The 21,827-nt window shown below is 44.2% G+C and overlaps 1 protein-coding gene across 2 annotated transcripts in view; it reads left to right on the top strand.

Moving 5' to 3' along the window:
- Nucleotides 1–21,827, top strand: part of LRRK1 (leucine rich repeat kinase 1) — an 85,917-nt gene that overhangs the window by 51,114 nt on the left and 12,976 nt on the right. For both annotated transcript variants that reach the window (XM_075506325.1, XM_075506326.1), the window contains exons 16-30: nt 483–647; nt 2,709–2,881; nt 4,901–5,021; nt 5,278–5,437; nt 6,086–6,362; nt 9,377–9,548; nt 10,985–11,148; nt 12,413–12,552; nt 14,134–14,383; nt 15,822–15,988; nt 17,108–17,305; nt 17,979–18,256; nt 18,447–18,641; nt 19,467–19,618; nt 21,217–21,334. In XM_075506325.1, the coding sequence (XP_075362440.1) occupies nt 483–647; nt 2,709–2,881; nt 4,901–5,021; nt 5,278–5,437; nt 6,086–6,362; nt 9,377–9,548; nt 10,985–11,148; nt 12,413–12,552; nt 14,134–14,383; nt 15,822–15,988; nt 17,108–17,305; nt 17,979–18,256; nt 18,447–18,641; nt 19,467–19,618; nt 21,217–21,334 (2,730 nt within the window). The remainder of the gene's footprint in view (nt 1–482; nt 648–2,708; nt 2,882–4,900; nt 5,022–5,277; nt 5,438–6,085; nt 6,363–9,376; nt 9,549–10,984; nt 11,149–12,412; nt 12,553–14,133; nt 14,384–15,821; nt 15,989–17,107; nt 17,306–17,978; nt 18,257–18,446; nt 18,642–19,466; nt 19,619–21,216; nt 21,335–21,827) is intronic.

Below are 21,827 nucleotides of genomic sequence, written 5' to 3' on the forward strand. Positions count from 1 at the left end.
AAGTTTCCCATCTCCTGAGCATCTATATTCTGTTTGGCTCAGTTAGGGCTGAGTTCAGTGGAAGTGATTTCAGCAGGGGGTTTCCTGTTCCCCACAGCAGTGGCAGATAAGTAGCTTCAACAGTCCTGTTGAGTGTGGCACAGACAAGGATGAAACAGTTTCTATTCAAGATGCAGTGAAATACAGGGCTCAGAATGAGACCCTTGTTTGTGCTGGAGGATCCACAGCATTAACTGGAGATTTACCAGCATCAAGGGCACCTCTATCATTTTAGCAGCAAGTAATTAGTCTTGATTTCCTGTGGGGAAGTAGTAGCCATGCTTAACAATTGCTTGTTGATTTTTCTTTCCTGGAGGCACAATTACGACATTGAAACCCTTCTTGTGTCATACATTATGCAGGCGTAGGTTTATACTTCGGCTATTATCTCCCCGTGATTTACTGCAACCGTTTGATTTGAACACTTCTCTTTGTCTAAGTAGGTTGATTCAGTGGAGTTCAATGTCTGGGATATCGGAGGCCCAGCAAGCATGTCTACAGTCAATCAGTGTTTCTTCACAGACAAAGCATTGTACATAGTGGTATGGAACTTGGCGCTGGGGGAAGAAGCTGTGGCAAACTTACAGTTCTGGTTGCTGAACATTGAGGTAAGAAGTCACTGGTGGACTCTGGGGTATCTATTTATCAAGTAGTAGCTCAGCACACGGATATGTGATATTACAGATTCTTTTTGGTCTGCTTTTAAAAACTCCACAAGCTATGAATTTTGCATAGCTTTTGGAATTAATTTTCCATTGTGCTGTAGGCGTATCGCTATATTTAATGGTTTAAATTTATCATTTGCTTTGTTCTCCCTCACACGCATCAGAGAACGAAACAAAAGCAGGTTTATAAACCCTTGCTAAGTATGGCTGAACATACTTATTTTGGAATTAGTGTTTGACCACACTGTGCTCCGAGGGGGGTTTGAAGCATTTTCTTTCTTGTGTGGGCTAGGCACACATTAGTCTTGAGGTTATGTTTTTAACACTTTAGATTCAGGTAAGCTAGAGAGTATCTCCCAGACAGCTCTCAGCTGAGAGTCAGAGCTGCAGTGAATTCATTGGTGTTCAATGATTTTTATAATACCATGTTCATAATTTTTTCTAAATGTTTATTATTTGATATCTGTCTTAATGTTACATACACAGAAATGGGCTCTAAGCTAGTGCCTCTCAAAAAAGAAACATCTTGACATTACAAAAATACTAGCTTAATGGTCAGCAGCAATCAAAAACCCAAACTAGGTAACAAAGCCGAAAGCATAATGATGATATTTCAAAAGTGTATGATGTGCCTGTGTCCTTAATACATCCCAGTAAGCACATAGTAGCATCAGAAGAGATACAGAGAAAGATGATCATGGTTAAAAGTATGGAAAAGTTTCTGAGTGCACAGCAATTAAATAGATTAGGCCTCTTCAGCTTGGGAAAAAGGCAAATGAGGAGGGCCGCATGTAGACTTACCAGGGGTAAGGAGGAAACCACAAGGGAGTCTTTGTTCATGATCTTTTATAATAGAAGAATTAGGAGAGATCAAATGAAATAATGAGATGGTGGCTTTGAAACAAACAATAGGAACTATCCTAAACACAACAGGTCACTAACCTGTGGAATTTATTGGAACTACAATGTGCTCTGGGTGTCAGAAGTTGAAAAAACAGACTGGTGGAAGAAAAATCCATCAAATGTTATTAATTCAGAGATACCGCCTCATGCTCAGGAAGTTGGTGAGCTGCAGGCTGCTGGATACTGGGAGAACACACCAGCGAAAATCTCTATATGCTTACTCTTCATTAGCCTCCAGGCAGAATATTGGGCCAAGTGGGCCCTTTGGTCTGACTTAGTACAGCCATCATTGCTGTGTCTGCACAGGGTTCAAGTTTGGTGTCATTCAGGTTTGAGATTTCAGTGGGCATTGCAAGAGAGAAATGGATCGACTGCAAATAAGCATATATTTCTGCACCTGAATTTTCTTCTGTGGTCAAAGTCATTTGGATCAGCAGGCTGATCCCTACTTAAGCCTGTGCAATCCCATTGTATTTTGTAGCATGTTCCCTGAAATCAGGATACGTTCCAGTCCTGTAAGAGAATCGTGGAAGGGTTGGAAGAAACCATGAGATCATCTAATCCATTCCTTTGCACTGATTCAGGATTAAGTAGATTCAGACATTTCTAGCAGCTTATCTCACCTCTCCATATACCTCCAGTGAAAAAGTTTGTATAACTTCCCCAGGTGTCCATTCTGGAGTGTAGCTGGCCTTCTTCAGGATATCAAAGTTAGATCTTCTAGCTACAGGTTAAGCTAACTTCTTTTCCTTTGTCTGGGAGGACATAGTTCCCATCATTTAGCTGACTCGTAGCAACTTAATACCACATGGCAACTCCCTTTATGGTAAGCCCTGATGTAATAAACCCAAACTGACAGTTTCCTGCTCTGCAGTAGTAGCAGATGATTAAGCCATATTCTGCAGGAGAACTTCTGTAATACCCAGACCACTTGTTGCTGTTGTCAAGCTGCCATGACAGGTTGCCTCTATTTTATGTATATATTCCATTTTATTAATTTATATGACTGCCTTCTCTTAAATATTATACTTTTCACATGTCCTCACTGAATTTACCATGACGTAATCTGGATGAGCTCATTGTCAGTGTTTTCTCTTACAGGCCAAAGCTCCAAATTCAGCGGTGTTAGTGGTAGGAACGCACCTTGATTTAATTGAAACTAAATTCCGTGTTGAGAGGATAGCAACTCTGAGGGCATATGTCTTGGCTCTCTGTCGGTCTCCCTCTGGATCCAGAGCAACCGGCTTCCCCGATATCACATTCAAGCACCTACAGTAAGTACTTGTGCCTTTATGAAGCTCAGTCACTCTATTTTATGTCACTTTAAACAATTTTATAATACTTGATCTCCTTGGCAACGGAACTGATTTAAAGACTCGTCAGCATTGCATTTCATCTATTTTTGACTGAGATAATGTAGTATAATCAGAGAGAAGTTCAGTGTTGCTCGAGGGTCTGATCATGGGTCTGAGAGCTGGAAGCGCTAAAGTCATGACCTTGGCCAGCCTGTTTTAATGCTCCTGCTCCACTCAGGTTTCTCACCATTAAATGGCGATAGAGTTTATTAGTCACAAGGAGAGAAGGTACAGATTGAGTAATTAATGCTGCAAAGCTTGAGAGCACGACTGTTACAGGGTGGGTGCTGTGGGGTTTGTTAAGGGGAGGCTGCATGGGAACCTCTTGCTACCTGACGTGAGAACGCAGCTCACGTGGCAGTGTTGGCAGGGTGAGGAGTGGGTTAGCCCCCTGAGCCCCCAGCAGTCCAAACCTGTGCCATCTGAATTCTCCGGGTGTGATAAAGGAGGGGTGGTGCTGTCTGGAACATCGGTGTCAGTCAGGCCATGGAGTCTGATGCCGCTCCCTCCCTTCGGCTGATGGAGAACGCCCTTGGGGAGAGGAGGCTTCTCTGGCTGGGAAAGAAGCAGGTCTGTCAGCCAAGGGAGTGCACAGCACAAGGGGAGCATGGATGCAGCAGGCTGGCACCAAACAGTGTGAAATCGCCAACGCCTGGGGCAAGAGCAGGTGGCAGCTGGCAAGTAAAGAAGGGTGCTGCAATGTCCCCAGATCTTCGCATCTGCTGCCTGGCAAAGTCATCAGGAGGCCTCCCACGCTCTGTTCTGCAGACGCAAGCGCTGCGTTGGGCATCCCAGCTGGCTCTTTCCCGTTAGGAGGAGTACCAGGGATGCAGTGTGAGGCGTGGAGACTCACAGTGAGAAAGAGAAAGCTTTGTGCCTCGGTCTCCTCAAGCCTCTTTTCCCACCACAGAGCATCCTACCATGATCTCAATCATTCTTTCTCAAGGGGACTTTCTTTCCCCCTGCCCCACATCCTGCACATTCCCCTTCTTCACCTTCCTTTCCCCCTGCATTTCCTTCCAGTTAGAGTTGTGCCTGATTTCCTACCTCCTGCCTCCCGTGCCTTTCCTTCACACCCCATTGTCCCTCTGGATGGGGCTCCTCTGAGCAGTGCTCTGGGCAGCCGGAGGAGCGCGAGGAGCGTGTTTTGTGAAAGCCTTATGTGGGTGAGCCCAGGGTGCTTTTATCAGTGCTGGTCCTCCAACATCCCAGTGAGTTCACGCTTCCCAGTGCCACTGATGGCTGAGTTTTAAGATAAAGCATATTGCTTTAGAAAAGTATTTTCTGTCTGCCATGGGAACATGTGTAGGATCAGTTAGAAAGACCCTTTGTTGGGGAAAGTGGAAGAGAACCGTTCTTATCCAGCCCACAAAAAGACCAAAAATAGTAGGAGCTGGAGAGAGCAGCTTTTTAGCTGTTAAAGAGATGATGAAGGCCAGCTTTTAGGATGTAAGCTTCAATTCCTAGATCACAGGACCCAGCTGAGCAAGGGCCAGAATGAGGGTGGGAAAAGGTGTCTGGTAGTCATCATCGTGCCTCTTTGATCTGAGGTGGGGAGAACTGGATTCAACTCCAGCAATTGCCGGAGCACGGTGTTTTCCTCCTTCCTGCAGTCCCTTCCAGGATGTGTGCAGCACTGAAGGGAAAAAAGGTGATGACTTTGGTCAGTCTGCCAGGGAAGTCCCCAGAGATCACGGTACATAGGGGATAGAAGAGCAGTGCACAGTGAATGAAGGCAGCAGAGCAGAGGTTGGCCTAATATATCCTTTCCAGGCTTCTTTGTATTTTTCTCCAAAGCTAAAAATGCTCACTGACAGCCTTCTTCCCATTCATCTGGCACAGGAAATTTAAAGTTACTGATAAGAGAAAGTGAGCCTGGAAAGGAAGCCAGTGTGCCGATAAGGTTTGATAATCTTCACCCTTGCATGACTTTTGCAGTGAGCTCTCATGTAAGACTCTGGAAGGCCTCGATGGACTCCGACAGCTGATTTTTCATGTCACTTGCAACATGAAGGACATCGGCAGCTCAATTTGCTCACAGAAACTTGCAGGGAGATTGGTGAGAACTGTGCTTTCTAGTGGTGATCCTTACCAAAGGGGGGCTTTTTTGGGGCTTGGTTTTGGATTGGGAGGTGAACTTTAGGAGGTATTGTTGATGCAGGAGGCATGTGAAGTATATAAGATGGCTATCTGGCTTTGGGAAAAGACAGCACTGTAAGATCCCTGGTAAAGGGGAGATGACTTAGCCAGTTGATCTCCAGCAGAGCGATTGCCGTCTGATATTGATCCTGCTATTTTTCTCACATGGCTTGCAGATACCAAGAAGTTACCTTAGTCTTCAAGAAGCTGTCCTTGCAGAACAGCATAGAAGAAGTCAGAACGATGATGTACAGTATTTAACAGACAGACAAATAGAACTGATCATTGAGCAAACGCCTGGAAATGATATCAAAGACTATGAAGACTTGCAAACTGGTAGGTCAGAGCAGACCAGAAATTTCTTGGAAATGTGTGACCAATTGGAATACTCCCTGAATAATAAAAATTGGGGGGAAAAAAGCCCACAAGATAATTGCTGTGCAAAAAAACAGTTAGAGAATGCTCTACACCTGAGTAGAGGTCACTTTGGAAATTGGTAAGATATATATAAAATTAGTAATGGGGCTTTGGGGAGAGGGCTGGGAAGTTTCTAGGATGGTCTGAGGCTACTATTTTTTTTTTTTAAACAAGCTTTGTCTGATTTTATTTCTGCTCTGTGAAGAATGAGGGTTGCCATAGTTTCAAGGCTGTCTTCTCTGTAGGGCCCCAGTCCTGTGATCTTTACGGAGGCCTTGCTCTGCAGGAGCCAGGGAAAGCCCTTTCCTGTGAGGATGGAGGAGGAGGGTAAAGGGGAGGTGTGATGGGGACAGAAATACTGACTGTGAAGCAGTGAGATGTGGGTTTAACAAGTGGAGTGCCAGATAGCAGCACTCCTCAGATAAATGTTACTCTCTTGGCTTGGCTACGTGCTGGCTATATCTGGTATGCATAAAACTGCACAGACTGCCTCATAATCTTATTCATCCACACTGTGGTTTCCTAATGCTGGTCTATTGTTAATCTACAATTCTTTATTTTTTGCAGCAATTAATTTTCTCATAGAAACGGGTACACTACTGCATTTCCCAGACACAAGCCATGGCCTGAGAAACCTCTACTTCCTTGACCCCGTCTGGCTCTCGGAGTGTCTACAGAGGATTTTCAACATCAAGAGCTCCAAGTCTGTAGCTAAGAATGGAGTCATCAGAGCAGAGGATCTCAGGATGCTGCTGGTTGGGACGGGCTTCACTGAGCAAACCGAAGAGCAGTACTTCCAGTTCTTGGCCAAGTTTGAAATTGCACTGCCTGTGGCCAATAACAGGTATGTTGATAATTAGAGAAGCTTAGGCAGGCTGGAGAAAAATGGCCATTTAATCAGCAGATGTTAACAGGTTTTGTCACTTTAAGCGGTTGTCTTGACAAGGATCTTGCTATGAGAAAATATTTGAGTGCATTAAACAGTATAATGGAAGGCACCCATCCATTTGGGCTATATTTCCTGGCATGAACATCCTTTGGTCCAAACAAGCTAGTCTGAAAACTTTCCAAAGCAGGTCTTTGTCCACTTGGTGCATTGAGGCTGGTGACAGGCTCAGCCACCAGCACGGAGGGGCAGTGACACCGGCAGGGATGTGGCGATGAGCAGGTGGAAGCTGTAAGCACTTAGCTGGCACAGCTGCAGCTGAGAGGGGATGTGACACTCGCGGTTGCCGGGCCTGAAATACAGATGGGCTGGAGTCATCTGTTTCCAGTGAAAGATCCTCACTCCAGAGTATGGCAGAAAACTTTGGGTAATCAATAATTATGTCAGCCCTGAAAGTAGTAGTATTTTATTTCTAGTGAAATCAGGAAAGTGTAGCTTCAGTAGCAATGCGATTTTCTTAATTTTTAGCCTCAATAGGTGTTGATCAATCGTTTTTCTAGAAATGGTCTAGGAAACCTCATTCTCTTTAAATGTTAATGAGTCCTCCTCCCCCCTGCCCCCCGATCTCGTTTTCCTCTGGGCAGAGTTCCCTGCTATTTTTCTCTCTCCCATCTGCTTGGCGACAGCCTGTTGTTGCGTTAACGGTGAAACCATAGTTGTATTACACTTTTGATGTGGCATTTGCATTTCACTTCCTTGCCCTTCCAGGACAGCATGGCTGCATCGCCCTGAGCCTCTCGGGAGCTCTGAATGCCAGCACAAGTGCAGCATTCTCTGTGCTGTCATTATGCCTGTCACTTATCCAGTCCCGGATGCCAACAAATTTTCTCAGGCTTAACACAGATAAAGCAGCAATGTTTCTGCTTAGTCCAAAATGCCTTTTGGACTCCTTGTCACTATCTGCCATTTTTCTCCAAGGCAATTACATTGTCTGTGCCTCGGGAACAAGGAAACTGCTTTTTCATGGCCTGCCCAATCTTTTTTAGAGTGATCCAAGCCACATTAGCAGAATATTCTTCCCACTGATGGACTGTAGCTATAGCAGGTTGGATTAATTTAATCTACTAGCCAGACACAGAGCAGTTATTTGTTACTGTGCTTCTGCAATTATTGTCTAGATTGCCAGATAGGCTTTCTGTGCAGTCAGTAGAGAAAGCAGCTGCCAGTTTCTGTTCTGAAAAGGTGGATGGGGGCATGTTTCACATATTTTCAAAATTTGCATTGGCTGTTGTTCAAGAGCATCGAATCACCATCTGTATTATAATCCACTATATAGTTGTGGTCCAGAAGGGCCTCACTGGCCTTCTTATACTCCTAGACACTTTCTTGGATGTGCTGAGGAGACTTTATTGGCTGTCATACAATGCATCCACTACCTTTATAGAGCAAGAACTTTTAGTTTGATGCACTCCACTTTTCTGCCTAAGGTGCATGTAATTTAGCTTTGTTCTGCTTGTTGAAATAGGGTTGAAAGTATGACCATTCTTACTGTAATTTATAAGGGAAGAAAAATTTTTATCAGTTTTACATTCCAAAGATGTTTCATGGAACGGATAATTCGATCATGTAAAATGTCATCAGATGTTATGGACTGTGACATATGGAGAGAGCTGTTGTCTAGTGATGGCTGGTTTTCCTGAGCTGATATTTCAGGTTTTACAGAATACTGCAGCTGCTAGAGAGAAAATGTGATAGGCTTAAAGCATTGGATTTGCACCCAGCATTAGTTCTAGTTGTGTGTCTAGTCCCTGCCACTGTTATTTTGGTCAAGTCCCTTGGCCATATGCCTCATTGCTGTCATTATGCCCATCAATGATGAGCCCCAGATGCCGACACATTTTCTCAGGCTCAACGCTGATAAAACAGCAGTGTTTCTGTTTATAAGCAAATAAGATTTTTGATCGTATAGGCATCTTGGAATGTATTTGGTACAGAAGAGTATCAGTGTCAAGAGATTTATTGGCAGGTATTGAAAGCCATAAGCTCAAAGTTTTCAAAACAGTTCTGGTCTTCCAAAAGATTTTAGCTTCCCAAATGCTAAAGAGCAGGACAAATGAATATTCTGTGCTTACTGGGACATCTGAAAATAACTTGAAAACTTTGTTGTCCTTTACACCAGCGTAGCTCTTTTACTTCTGACCAGTCAGACTCGGACAGCACCGAGTCTCCTCCACACTTGGGCAAAGAACCTAATAACCTGATTGCAGGAGGAGACTGAGCAAGACAAGTGATATCTCTGCTGGCATCAGTCTGGCAAAGTGAGCTCTTGCCCTAGGAGTTTGTCAGGGATGTGGTAGGGAGGCCATCAGCTGCAGTATGGTGCAGCAGGAAACCCTGTCATGTTGACCCATAAGATGCTCTCATGCTGGGACTGGGATGAGAGCCAGAGCAGTCTAGGCCCTGCAGCCTGTAACTGCCTCATTGCCACCTCCCACGACACCTCCTCGCCCCACCTTCTGGGCTTACTGAAGCTGAGCTGCTGTATGTTGTTTTTGCATTTATCTTCCGTTCCACGCAGGAGCACAGCTGTAAATCTCTGCTTACTACCAGGGCAGAGTAGTAAAGATACCAAAAATGAGTCCCAACATGACAGCTGTTCTAATGACTCTTATATTTTAATGCATTTAATTTGTGATTACACAAATGTCCTGCTCATTACATCAATTTTAACCCTGTCCAATAGCCCTGGCTGAATTATGTAATGTCTGTTTTGCCTCTGCTTGCTTCCATAGTGTAAATTAATTTCTCCATGTATTGCTGCAGTGCCTTTAGTCTAAAAGCTTTTTTATATGCAGTAGGCTGTGCCATTAAAAATCTCTTTGGAGACTGAATCGCCTTATTATCCAGTAACAATGTACTCACTGTTACAAGCTGTAGCTAAAATTTGAGCTGTTGAATTTGATGTGTTTCAGCTACCTCCTCCCTCATCTGCTTCCTACCAAGCCAGCATTAGATATCCATGGGCTCTGCCACCAGACCGCAAACACAGTCCAAAGGGTCTTCAAGATGAGTTTTGTCCCAGTTGGCTTTTGGCAAAGATTCATAGCCCGAATGTTAATTAGCCTGGCGGAGATGGACCTCCAGGTAGGTTACTGTATCTCTCTGCAAGCAAATGAAGACAGCCAAAGTTGTTGTTCAATATAAGCGTAAGTGGGTGTCTCTTTACATCCAGCTTGCTTCAGTCGCATACTTCAATAACATTATTTGAGTAAATAGGGAGAGATGAGACTCTGCAATCAAAATCTGATTCTGTTTTCACAGTACGTGTCATTTAGAACAGCAAATTGGCACTGGGGAAGAAAGCCTGCATTCTCCACAGCCTCCATGATCCCCTGGAAGGTCTCGGTACCTCCAGCATCTTCCAATTACAAGTAATTGGAGTTCTGCCTGCGGCTGTTGTCCGTGACTGTTCCTCTGGGCCAGACTCTGCTCACGTTGTTTGCCAGTGGAGATCTGGAATAGCTCCACCAAAGTCAGCTATCTGAATCTAGATGGGTTTAAATGAGAAGAAAATTACGGGACTGTTGCCTTAATGGGATAATGAGTGCAAGCAGGCACCCTATTAGTGCAAGTGGTATGCATATCATTAAAGTAGTGTTTGTAAGGTTCTGAAAGCTAAGTGAATTTTAATGTTGTTACAGACATATTTTTGCAGCAGCTTACATCCGAAAACATAGCCCTGCTGGAAACTGTAATAAATACCTGCAAAGTATTTTTAGTACTACCGTGGTATCTGCTTAACAGCTATCCATTTAAACTGTGTTCTGTCGTTGATGTACAGAACATGGAAAACATGATACCTGGTTTTGGAAGGTCCTCTGTGTTCCAGGCTTCTCAAACCATGTAATAACTTTACCTGTTTTAACGGGCTGTCTTGGCAACCCCTAGCTTACATTCTCATGGGCACTACATAACCCTAGAGCACCTTTGCTAGGGACCTCATCCAGTCCTCACTGAAGTGAATGGAAAGGATCCCAGGTGTCAGACCCGTCTGCAGACAAATAAGCGTTAGAGCAATGAGTACAGTGGAGTTCTGCAGATTAAGTCTTTGGTTTTAAAACAAAAATACATTTTGCTCTAAGTGCTGGTTTGAAGTGTCTTGGAGAAAAGCCATCTTCCTCCCACTGAAACAGGTGGAAAAGTTAACTCTCTACATTGAGGGCAGACTTAATCATTCACTAGAACATTTAGCTCTTCTTCAGGTTTATAAGACTTTTGCAAATGCAGAATTCATATAACAAATGTCACAGTTATAGAATTAACTTTGTTCACTGATATGAAATTGTTCCTTTTTGAGTGGCATGAAAAATATTTCCATTGCTGCAAAACCAACTTTTACTGCGTGTATTTTCATTCCATCGCAAAATTTTTTTATGAGCACAAGTCACTCTTTAATGGAAGACATATGATAGCACCTGTGAAAGCCAAAAAAAGAAGTCATCTTATTGCTTGATTAAAACGACATCCTTATGAGAAATTTCAATAATTTAATGATTTTCGTGCTTTTATGCTTGTTTCAGCTTTTTGAAAACAAGAAGAACACCAAGACAAGAAACAAAAAGGTGACCATCTACAGCTTCACAGGCACCCAAAGGAACCGCTGCAGCACGTTCCGAGTCAAAAGGACTCACACTGTTTACTGGCAGGAAGGTCTGTTCGTTACCTTTGATGGAGGCTATCTTAGGTAATTTGTGTTCGTAATGCAGCATGCATGACAGGGGACTAATAGAGTGTATGAAACACATCATCTGAATGGAAATGAATGGGCCTGACTCATGCTATATGCTCACTCATCAGTAGAAGAGGAGGCTCTTCTAATAGACATAACTCATCTGGTAACAACTGGTGACAAAAATGATGAATAACTGATTGTTTGGCAGTTCTCAATATATCAACCTTATGTGTTATTGCAGCCACAAATTTAAAGAGGCCTGAAAACGGAAAGCGATATTTGGAGCAGAACTCTTTGCCAGCGTAAAATCATGCATTTTCACATGCAAAGATTTCCTTATGTCAATGAGTTGTCCACTGAATCCTAAAACTTCACCACTGTGTGGCAGTAATCCAGATCAATGGAGGTGCTTCTGTGCTATCAGACTGCATGCAACAGGGACTATGGCTAACTGGTTTAAGCTGGCCAAGGCAGAGTGTCTGCTGGCTGCAAGCCTGGAGAAAACCTGCTGTCCATGTTCTTTCACAAATGCAGAGTAGGCAGCCACGTAAGACTTTCATCTTTGTAGTATCTGCAGATGCATTTTCTCTTCCAGTCCCTGGCAAGGTAGGGAGGAACCATTGGTGCTGTTGCATGGTTGGAGACCAGAAGGGCACAGTGACTTTCCTGAGTTCATCTAATCAGTCTGCAGCTGAGTAGAGGCTTGGACCCAGAAATTGCAAATCACAGGCTGGAATCTTTAATTGCGGACCATGGTGGTGGTCATACTCCTATCTCCCCATGTACTTCAGGGAGTTACGGAACTTGGCTCTTTGTATTAAAGCTTTTTTTTTTTTTTTTGGTGGGAATTGCACAAACATTATGTCCATAAACTTTTCCAAACAGTTTTTGGAAGTTGTGTTGTTATTATTATTATTATGCCACTGGAGTTTTATTACCGATTTTTAAAACTCCTAACCCTCCATCATTCTGTATGGGGCATTTCTGTCAAAAATCTCCATCATAATCAGTTCACTTAGGCCAGAGTTTTCTCTGGGTCTGACCTTCGGTAGCATTTACCCATTGTAAGCAACCAGCATTTCTGTGCAAGAATTCTCTTCTGAAAGTCATTTGCAGAACAGACGGAATTGAAAATCATCCTCAAAGCTAGATTGCTTTTTATTTTGATTACTTCTGAACTATGTGTTATTATGTAACTCAGGTTTCCTGTGAGAAAGAAAGTTTGTTGACACTGATACTTCACAAAAGCTTCATGTCTTTTGGCTTTCTTACACAGTGTCGAGTCTTCTGATGTGAACTGGAAAAAGAAAAAAAGTGGTGGAATTAAAATAATTTGCCAGTCAGAAGTGAGAGACTTTTCAGCAATGGCGTTCATCACAGATCATGTCAACTCTTTGATAGACCAGTGGTTTCCTGGTAAGAGAACTACTGTAATTTTCTGTGCAGTATTATGTCTTTTTAACAGAAGGTTCTTTGACAGAGCTCTCCAGGCACACAATATTGTGTGTTAATTGAAGACCCCTCAGGCTCTGACAGTTTCAAGCCAATAAAGTCTGAGAAATGCTGATAACCTGCAGACAGATCATTTGCCAGCACACCTTGGTCTAGACATTGTGTCTTTCAGTCTGTCAGTCACAGCAAGCCCAGGTGAAATACTACAGTTCAAACAGGACCTGCTTCTGTAGGAGTTCAAGAGACTCTTCCAGTGCTCATAGCAGGCACAGGATTTGGCCCAAACTACTTGGCACTGTCCCTTGATGGCAGAATTCATTTTGGCATCAGCTGGGGTCAGCATTTGCCCACCATTTCTAACACCCTATAATTTATAAAATTGTGATGTGGGAGGCATGAGTGAATATGATACCAAGGACTCTGTGCCAAGGTAACTTCCTTGACTCCTGCAGTTGTTTTTCCTGTGATCAGCACAGATCCTGCTGTTACCCAGTGGGCTGTTTGCAACCCCAATACACTTTGTTTAAAACCAAAACAAAATCTGAAGTGTTCTTTGTCGTCCCACACTGGTCTAGAAAACAGTGCCAAAATCTCTTAATTGGAGGCTCTCTGGAGGAAACAGTTGTGCACTCTCATATATTCATGTTCTGCATGTTATGAAGATAAAAGAAGATTTTATTTGCCTTCGGATTAAAATAATGATAACGTTAATCACTGAAGCTTGAGAAGAGTCATGACTTCAAAGGCTACAGCCTGTGTTCACCCTGCCTAATTGTAGGCATTTAACAGACCCTGTCACCACAAAACCCCTCTGTAGTTAGTGGGAGAGGTGTGAACCTCCCAAAGGTTTAGTCTTGGTAGAATCCACATTTCCCCCGGAGGGGCTGAAGACATTGCCCATGAGGGAGCCCACAGTAACTGTGTTCCTAAGTTGGGTGCTGCAGGTGAGTGCTTACTCCTAGCCTGCACGTGAAGCATTTAGCCTGAGCGCAGCGTGCCGTGCCTCCCAGTCCACTCCCGTTCCCGTTCCCATGCCTGCTCTCCGCCTGAAGCCATCTGGCAGCTTGCAGTCTGCAAAGCAGACGTGGTTGGGGCTCCTAGGCAGCCTCACAGCTGCCATCCTTCTACTGCACGGTCATGCCCTTCAGGATACGCAGTGATCCCTATATGCAGTTCACACACAGACACCCAGCAAGCAGGAGGTTTTCTCCAAGGCTTTATTCATATCCTTTTAATTTCTACTGGTGCTGAATATATTTTCTTCTCAAGCCTGTGCATTCCCTGTGACCAAAGCAGAGTAGCTGTTAAGTTATGCCAACAGTCCTGTCTCCTCAGTACTGTTCTTGCTATCTGTGCATACTTTGCAAAAAGCTATTTTCTTATTCCAGTCAATACACTGCCGTAAACTGCTGCCTTCGTGAGTGTGACCATTTTCAGCCAGTGGATCCAGGTAGTGACTGTAGACATTTGAATGCGCTAGGAGCTGTTGTGCTTTCTCAGTTTGTGTGGGTTACGTTGTTTTCTGTTTGCTTGCTTGCTTTGAAGCACTCACAGCCACCGAGAGTGATGGCACGTTGCTGATGGAACAGTATGTGCCCTGCCACATCTGTGCAGCTTCCAAGCCGGAGGAGAACGAGTGTGGTGAGAAGGCAGAGGACGTGCAGTACTTTAACATGGAGGACTGTGTCCTGACTGCCATTGAACTGGATTACATCACATGTCCTAACCACCCTGACATCCCCGTTTCTCTCCAAGAGCTGGTCCCAGAGCTTTTCATGACTGATTTTCCTGCCAGGTAATGTTAAGTGATAGCCTTTGGTTAAGTTTCAGTGTACCTATGTAATTTGGTTGGATTTTTTTCCTAAGTCATCTCTGCTAGAGGAACATACTGACCACAGGAAACAAATTCATCCGCTCTCAATCCCTGCTCTAGCAATTCATCCTAAACTGCACTCCTGGTGGTCAGCACACTTGCTTAGACAATCGCTGCGTGCTGACCCGAGTCATCACTTCAGGGGGTCCTTTGAGATTACTGTGGTGCAATGTGAAAGTCCCTTTTTAAAGCTGCAGCTGTCCTGCATTGCCCAGTACTCTGGCCAGAGCTTTCTGTAGTTGGGAGTCTTTCTGGGATCCCAGAAAGGAGATTTTAATATGGCAAAACCAAAAGGAAGTGCTGCTGCATCACAAGATTGGCACCGAAATTGCCTTTAGTTTTGAAGAGCCTGTAGGTGAGTGAATTTATATAGACACCACTAGAGAATTCACATTGAGTCAAGGCTCCTGCTCGGCTGAGGGCTGTTGGATGTGTTGTAGTAGTGTGGCAGTCCTGAACAGCTGAAACAGCTCTTCCCTACCCATAGCAGCACTGCCAAATCTTTAAGCTGCTTAACTGCATTCCCAGATGGGTTCAGTCTTATACCCCTTATTACTTAGTGTGTAGAGGAAGAGACCTCCTGACAGCAGCCAGGACAGGAGACCAATGTCTCTTTTGGTTCACACTCTCTCAGACCTTTCCGTGCCCAGTGCAGAGCCATGAGACCTCTAGATCAAACTGTGTCCTGTTGGAGCTTTCTGTGCTCCCACTGGCCCCTGTTCCTTTCTTGGGGTCATTTTACTGGGCAAACACCCCATCGGCTCGTCACGACAGCCCTCCTCGCAGTGCTGTCTCCTAGAGATTTATTTGATGGGTGCGAGGCTAGTGGAGATGTTTGAAGTGTGAACAGCTGTAAAAGTAGTCTCTGGAAGAGTGGGGAAATGATGAATTGCAGCCTGGGAACAGTAAGCTGATTTGAATAATCAGGTTTCAGAGTGTGGGGCTGTTCATAAACATCCTGCCCTGCCTCAGTAGAGAAAAGAGGAACAGGAGGTAAATGAAGCAAAAAAATCGTTAATACAGATAAATGATAGAAATACCTGTACCTGTGTCATCTGCTTGGAAAAGGACCTTATGTGCTTTCCAGATCTGTTTGATTCTTGTGGGATAAATTGCCGCAGTAAAAATCCTTTTTTGCTTATTTGCCTGACTTACGTTTTTCTGCAAGAGGTCTGTTGTACACGAGCCAGCATAGAGTACATTGAGACGACCAAGGTAGTTTAGGTGATCCAGTCCTCTCAGCAGATAAGACAAGAACCTATTAGGGATTTGTGAAAATGGAAGTCACGTTAAAAACATGAATTTACAGTGTCTTTGAAACTTTCCTCTTAATTAAAAAGCTCCAAACTCTTTTTGGCAGACTGTTCCTGGAAAATAGCAAACTGGAATGCAGTGAAAATGAAAACAACGTTCTTGGCCAGGGTGGAAGTGGGACCGTTATATATCGGGCACGATACCAAGGAAAACCGGTGGCTGTGAAGAGATTTCAGATTAAAAAATGCAAGGGTTCTCCCACTTCAGCTGCAGGTACAGTACACAGAATTGGTGTTGGGAATCGGCTCTTGCAGCCTGTGATCCCAAGCTAAGACCAAAGAGCCTTCGCTCTCCGAAGTGCTGGCAGCACCTGTTTAAATACAGGTTTGAAATATATAGCAAAATTGATGTGTTTCCATGGAGGAGGAGGATGCATCTTAAAGAGTCCTTCACGAAAGTACTTGTAGCGATGAAGGTCATTGGCACTGCAGGGAGCTTCTCTCCTGCAGGTCAATGGGTGGACTCATAGGGTGCCAAGGCAGAGCTCTTGACTGGGGTGGGAGGCAAGATTTCATCTCCTGTTCCCAAGCTATTTGGCAATGAGAAGTGTGGATTTGCATGGATTTGCACTAAGGACTTGTGGGTCTCCACCTTTGAATAAGTCTTTTACTCCATCTGTACTAGCAGCTACAGAAAGCAAATTGAAATCCTTCTCAGCCAGCCAGCTCCTCCAGGCAGGGACAAGCTCTCGTACCGCACGTGCCGGCCGTTGAGCACAGGTTTCCAGCAGAGCCTCAGTCCACGGGCAAAGGAAAGGGGAAAGTGCCTCACTTTCCTCATTCTTGTCAGGGAAGGATGCAGTGAACCCCTGAGCTGCGGAGGAGGCCAGCTGCTGTCTCAGTGACAAACAACCTTTGGAAAGACCAGACGTGCCTGAGCAGCCTGTGGTGTCCCATGGCAGAAGGACAATTACTGTGAAGGGTCTGTCTTCTGGCAGGGCAGCTGGCAAAGGATAGGGAAGACTCCTTCCACCAAAGGGTCTGCAATGTGACATCCACACCCAGAGAGTGCCTGCTTTAAAAAGCACAGCACAAGTTTTCAAAATCATCCAGGTGATATATGAGAACAGTGTGTGCCAGACACAGTCGAGGTTGATGTTAAAGCACCAGGGGAGCACTTGCTTCCTGAGGCAGCGTATATATCCTGCTTATAGCCAATGTCTGTTAGTGGCCCATGCATCAACATGAGGATGCAACTTAGAGCCTTGCTGTTGGCATAACCCTACAAGCTACCTTTCTCCTGCAGCATTTGCTCAGTGATTAGCATCTTCCAAAGAGTTTCTGACTTGGTTTCTCAGCTGGGGAGTGAGAAGGGGTTTGTGTGTCTTGCCAGATACCATGCTGAAACACCTGAGAGCCATGGACGCCATGAAGAACTTCTCCGAGTTTCGCCAGGAGGCTAGCATGCTCCACTCGCTGCAACACCCCTGCATCGTCTCCCTCATTGGCATCAGCATCCATCCTCTCTGCTTTGCCCTAGAGCTGGCCCCTCTGGGCAGCCTCACCACTGTATTGTCTGAAAACTCCAAAGGTAAAAACAGGGTCTCCCTCCTGGGAGAGCTCACTCTCCGAGTCATGGTAGTGACAAATGGTCAACAACGTTTAAATTACTGCTTGATTTACTGAAGGGTATTTTTTTCCAGACTAGGGGAAGTGGAAGGGATGGAATTGCTCTTAAACTGTGCCTTTGGGAACCTAGTAAAAATTGATGCTCAGGATTTTCAAAACTACTTTGGAGACCTGGATTTTCAATTTCTCTGCAAATTAATAAGAAGTGCATCTCACTTCAGTGCTGCATGGGTAATGCTGTGTTCTTCCTCCTGCAGATGGGTCTCTGGCACTCTAAATTATCTCATAATTATCTGTAATTCTGTCGCTGTCAAATGAATGACACTAATTCCAAGATAGGTTGAGGCCATCGGACCCTCTTAGCACCTTGGCTTTGTGTCAACTTCCAGTCAAACACTAATTTTCACCAGAAGATTTAGGGGTCTAGAAGTGAAAGGGTTTAAAAAAATAATCTAATAGCACTGTCAGACGTGTATAGTAGTAACACAAACAGTGTCATTTCAAATTGTGGCATTGAGTGATGTTTTAAAAGGTTGTTAGTTATTTCTCTGTAGTTTAAAAGAGAAAGAGAAAGGGGAGAAAAAAGCAGTTACTGTAATTACAAGAACTGAAGACAGGCTGTTCCTTTGTGCCAGGGTCTTCCTTTGTGCCGCTGGGACACATGCTGACACACAAGATAGCGTATCAGATTGTAACAGGCCTCGCCTACCTGCATAAGAAGAACATCATCTTCTGCGACCTGAAGTCGGACAATATTTTGGTGTGGTCCCTGGACGTCAAAGAGCACATCAATATCAAACTCTCTGACTACGGAATCTCCCGGCAGTCGTTCCACGAAGGCGCGCTTGGCGTGGAAGGCACGCCGGGCTACCAAGCTCCTGAGATCAGGCCTCGCATAGTCTACGATGAGAAGGTAACTCTGGTGTATCCGTGGGCACAGCCCTTGCGTGACAGCAGTGGGTGGCTGGCTTCATGCATGGGGCTGAATTCCCTTATACGTGCATGGTATGCAGCACTAGCTTTCCTACCATAGCCTTCCTTGTCTCCTCTCCACCCACCAAGGGAGGTTTGCCCTGTTTTTTTTTCTCCGTTTCTGGCTCTAGGTCGACATGTTCTCATATGGGATGGTCCTGTATGAGCTGCTGTCTGGTCAGCGGCCTGTGCTAGGACAACACCAGCTCCAGATTGCAAAGAAGCTGTCTAAAGGGATCCGTCCTGTTCTTGGGCAGCCAGAAGAGGTGCAGCAATATAGGATGCAGGCACTCATGATGGAGTGTTGGGACACTAAGCCAGAAAAGGTACATGACAACCCTCATGACCAGTGTTTTCTGATTGTGTAGCTAACAGCGATCTGGCAGCAGCCCTCTTCACGCAGGAGAGCTAGGCTTGCTCTCGGTACAGCAGAACAGCTCAGTTGCCCATTTACCCCTCCTGCTGATATGGCCCAGAACTTCTGTTGACTTAATCGAGAGTTTTATGAATGAAACTATGGCAGATTGGCCTTAGACATCTGCGGTGACATGAAGGTCCCTTGACGTCAATGGCAGTTAAGCTATTGATTTCACCAGAGCAAGACGTTACCCATAATTTCTAGAAACAGCTACAGTATCATGCTGTGAACGTAACTACAAAGACTTCAAAAACCCCAAGATTATAAAATGCGGTATGAGGAAGAAAAGGGTTCAAAGTATGAGAAAAGGCTTATGCTGCATTATGTTTTTCATTAATTGCAAGTTGCCATTTCAGAGCTGCTGTCCTTCAAACAAAGGTCAGTTTGACTCACAAACAGCTAGACACCGTCATGACAGTGAGTCAGCTTCCAAAATTCATAAACCTGAAGAAATTAATCAATAAAATGTGTAAGAGAAACACAGGCCAAACCATGGAAGTACAGAAGAGGTTTGTTTTCAGTGTGGGGGGTATGGAGGATGCTAAGAACCAACCAGGTGGGATTTATAAGAATTTGGTGTAGATTTGAGAAAGTAGCAGAAGTGTTTATTAAAGAAGTCCTACTTCTAGGCTCTCTAGCTTTAATAAATAATGATTATTATGATTCTTTTATTTCATCTGGACCTCCAGCTGTCCTGTGTGACATATGTCTTTCTCTTTTACTTTCCCAACAGCGTCCACTGGCCATTTCTGTGGTAGGACAGATGAAAGATCCTACCTTTGCGACATTTATGTACCTGCTATCCTGTGGGAAGCAGTCTTCCTTCTTCTGCTCCCAAGGACAGGAGTACACTGTGGTGTTCTGGGATGGGAAGGAAGACACCAGGTGAGACGGCTCATAGTAGTAATTTCTTTCTCTTGTTCTTTTTTCAAGTAAAAATCCTTCAGCGTCTTCACTTATGCCTCTGGGAGGGAGGTAAAGAAGGTGAAAGTGAATTTGGGTGAATGCCAAGGATACGGTGAACACTGTTTTCCCAAACTCTTTTAATTGGGAACAGTGGTTGCTTTATAAAGGATATTTAATGAGCTTAACTCTGCTTCAGTTAATATGAGGAGAAGATTAGGGCAGTGTAATGATTCACACACACAGGATGAAGCATTTGCACATGAGAACAGACGTGTTCTGCCTTTCCTAATGAGGCCATTTAACACTAAACCTTTCCTAATTGAGACTGCAGTTCCATCTCTGTTCTGCAAAGCAATTAAGCACATGCTTAAATCCTATTGAAATCATCAGGAGTTAACCGCATGCCTGAAGCTGTGTGTGCATCCAAGTGTATACTGCCAGTAAAATGTGTGCTATACTGAATAGGCATGTGCTTTAAATGTTATTAAATTGTGACTGAGATGATGGTATTTTGCTCAGCCACATGTGACCCATGGCTAGTTAGGTTTATTTTTATGGATGTTACTGATTTTTATAGCCCCAATCTTATTTGGAAACATTCACAAACTGATCTGAATTTTCTATCAATGTGTTCATTGTTTGTAACCATTAACCTAATGGGAAAGGTACGTGATTTGTTCATGAACGATTTGCTTTGCTATTTGTGGTGCCTGGTCAGTCGTTCAGTGCAGACAGTATAACTATTCCTGCTAAAACTGGTGAAACACATGGGGCTCACAGATGTATTTTGAATACATGGATGTTGTCCAAATATTCACAGCAATATATCTCAGTGAATCTGCTTCCTGACTGGACAATCCACTTGCTGGAGACTGCTGAATAACAAATTACTTATATGTGACAGATTTCAGCATGTGTAATTGCTTGTGCCACAGTTGGTAAAACATCTGGGGCTCACAGATGTGATTGTGAATATCCAGTTATTGTTCAAACACCCAAACCCAATAAGCTTCCCCAAACCCTAAACAAACAAAATCCTTTTAGCTACAAAAATATTAATTAGTCATATTTATAAATTATTTTATCAGGTTACAGATCTTTGCTCTTATTTGGAAGAATCATGCTCTTCCGTTTATGTACTAAAATAAGTAATGAAGCCAGATAATACTGAGGCAGTGAACTTGGAGAAGGAGCACATACTCTCTTGAGAACCTAATGGGCAAGATGGGCTAAGACCTCCCAGCTATTAATTACTGCTATTCAGCTGGAGCTGTTTGTCTCACAGCTGAATTATAGTAACAGACCACTTAAATTCTCCTAATCCATTTCCGCGCAAAGTCATATAGCTGGGTTTAAATCTTCACAGAAGTAATTGCTTATCTGCCTCCTGAGGAAGAGCCGTGGCACATCTGTATTTCTCTTCCTTTACAAAGACCATTTGGAGGGGTGGGGAGCCTTGCAGCATCGTCCACATCTGGACGGTTGTGTTACGGCTTGGCCAAAAGTGCCAAGTGCCGTCCTGCAGCAGTTTGCAGGCTGAATGTTGGCTATAGGAAATTGTTATTTGCTCCTTTCAGAAACTACACGGTGGTGAATCCAGAGAAAGGAGTCATAGAAGTGGAGAGGATGAGCTGCCCAGGAATGAAGCTATGCTGCCAACTAAAATTTCAGAATGCCCTCTGGGCTGCCACTGAGGTGAGTGTTGCCTGCGCTTCAGTGCCTGGCTCAAGAGGGGCCTCGTTAGAAGAGACACAAATGAAGAGAAAGAGCCTATTAAATTAGTAAAGCTAAGAGTGTTTGAGACAATGGGTGTCTCAGATGAGCAGCGTGACTTTGCATCTGCTGTCTTGGGGTGTATTGTTTCTGCCTGTTCCTTAGCTGATACCTAGATCAAAATCATGCCTCCTGGTCTTCAAAGCGATCGTGGGAACCTCGGCTTTCCAAGGCAAAACTCTCCGAATTGAAGCATATCTGTACCCAGGGTTTCTTCTGGGAAATGTCCTTATCTGTAAGCGATAAAGGGAAGCAGTGAAAGAAACCATGCGTTTAAGGGTGGGGTTTTGAAAGAGGCCCGAGGGATTTGACAGTTGGTGGGAAATGGGTACCCAAGTTTTGTGTTCACCATGGAAAACTGCAGCTAAAAAAATAAGAGTAAGAGAGCATGGCTGCTTTGTCCCTCAGAGCCCCT

Source organism: Mycteria americana, chromosome 6 (assembly GCF_035582795.1).
Source record: "Mycteria americana isolate JAX WOST 10 ecotype Jacksonville Zoo and Gardens chromosome 6, USCA_MyAme_1.0, whole genome shotgun sequence".
Classification (NCBI taxonomy): domain Eukaryota; kingdom Metazoa; phylum Chordata; class Aves; order Ciconiiformes; family Ciconiidae; genus Mycteria; species Mycteria americana.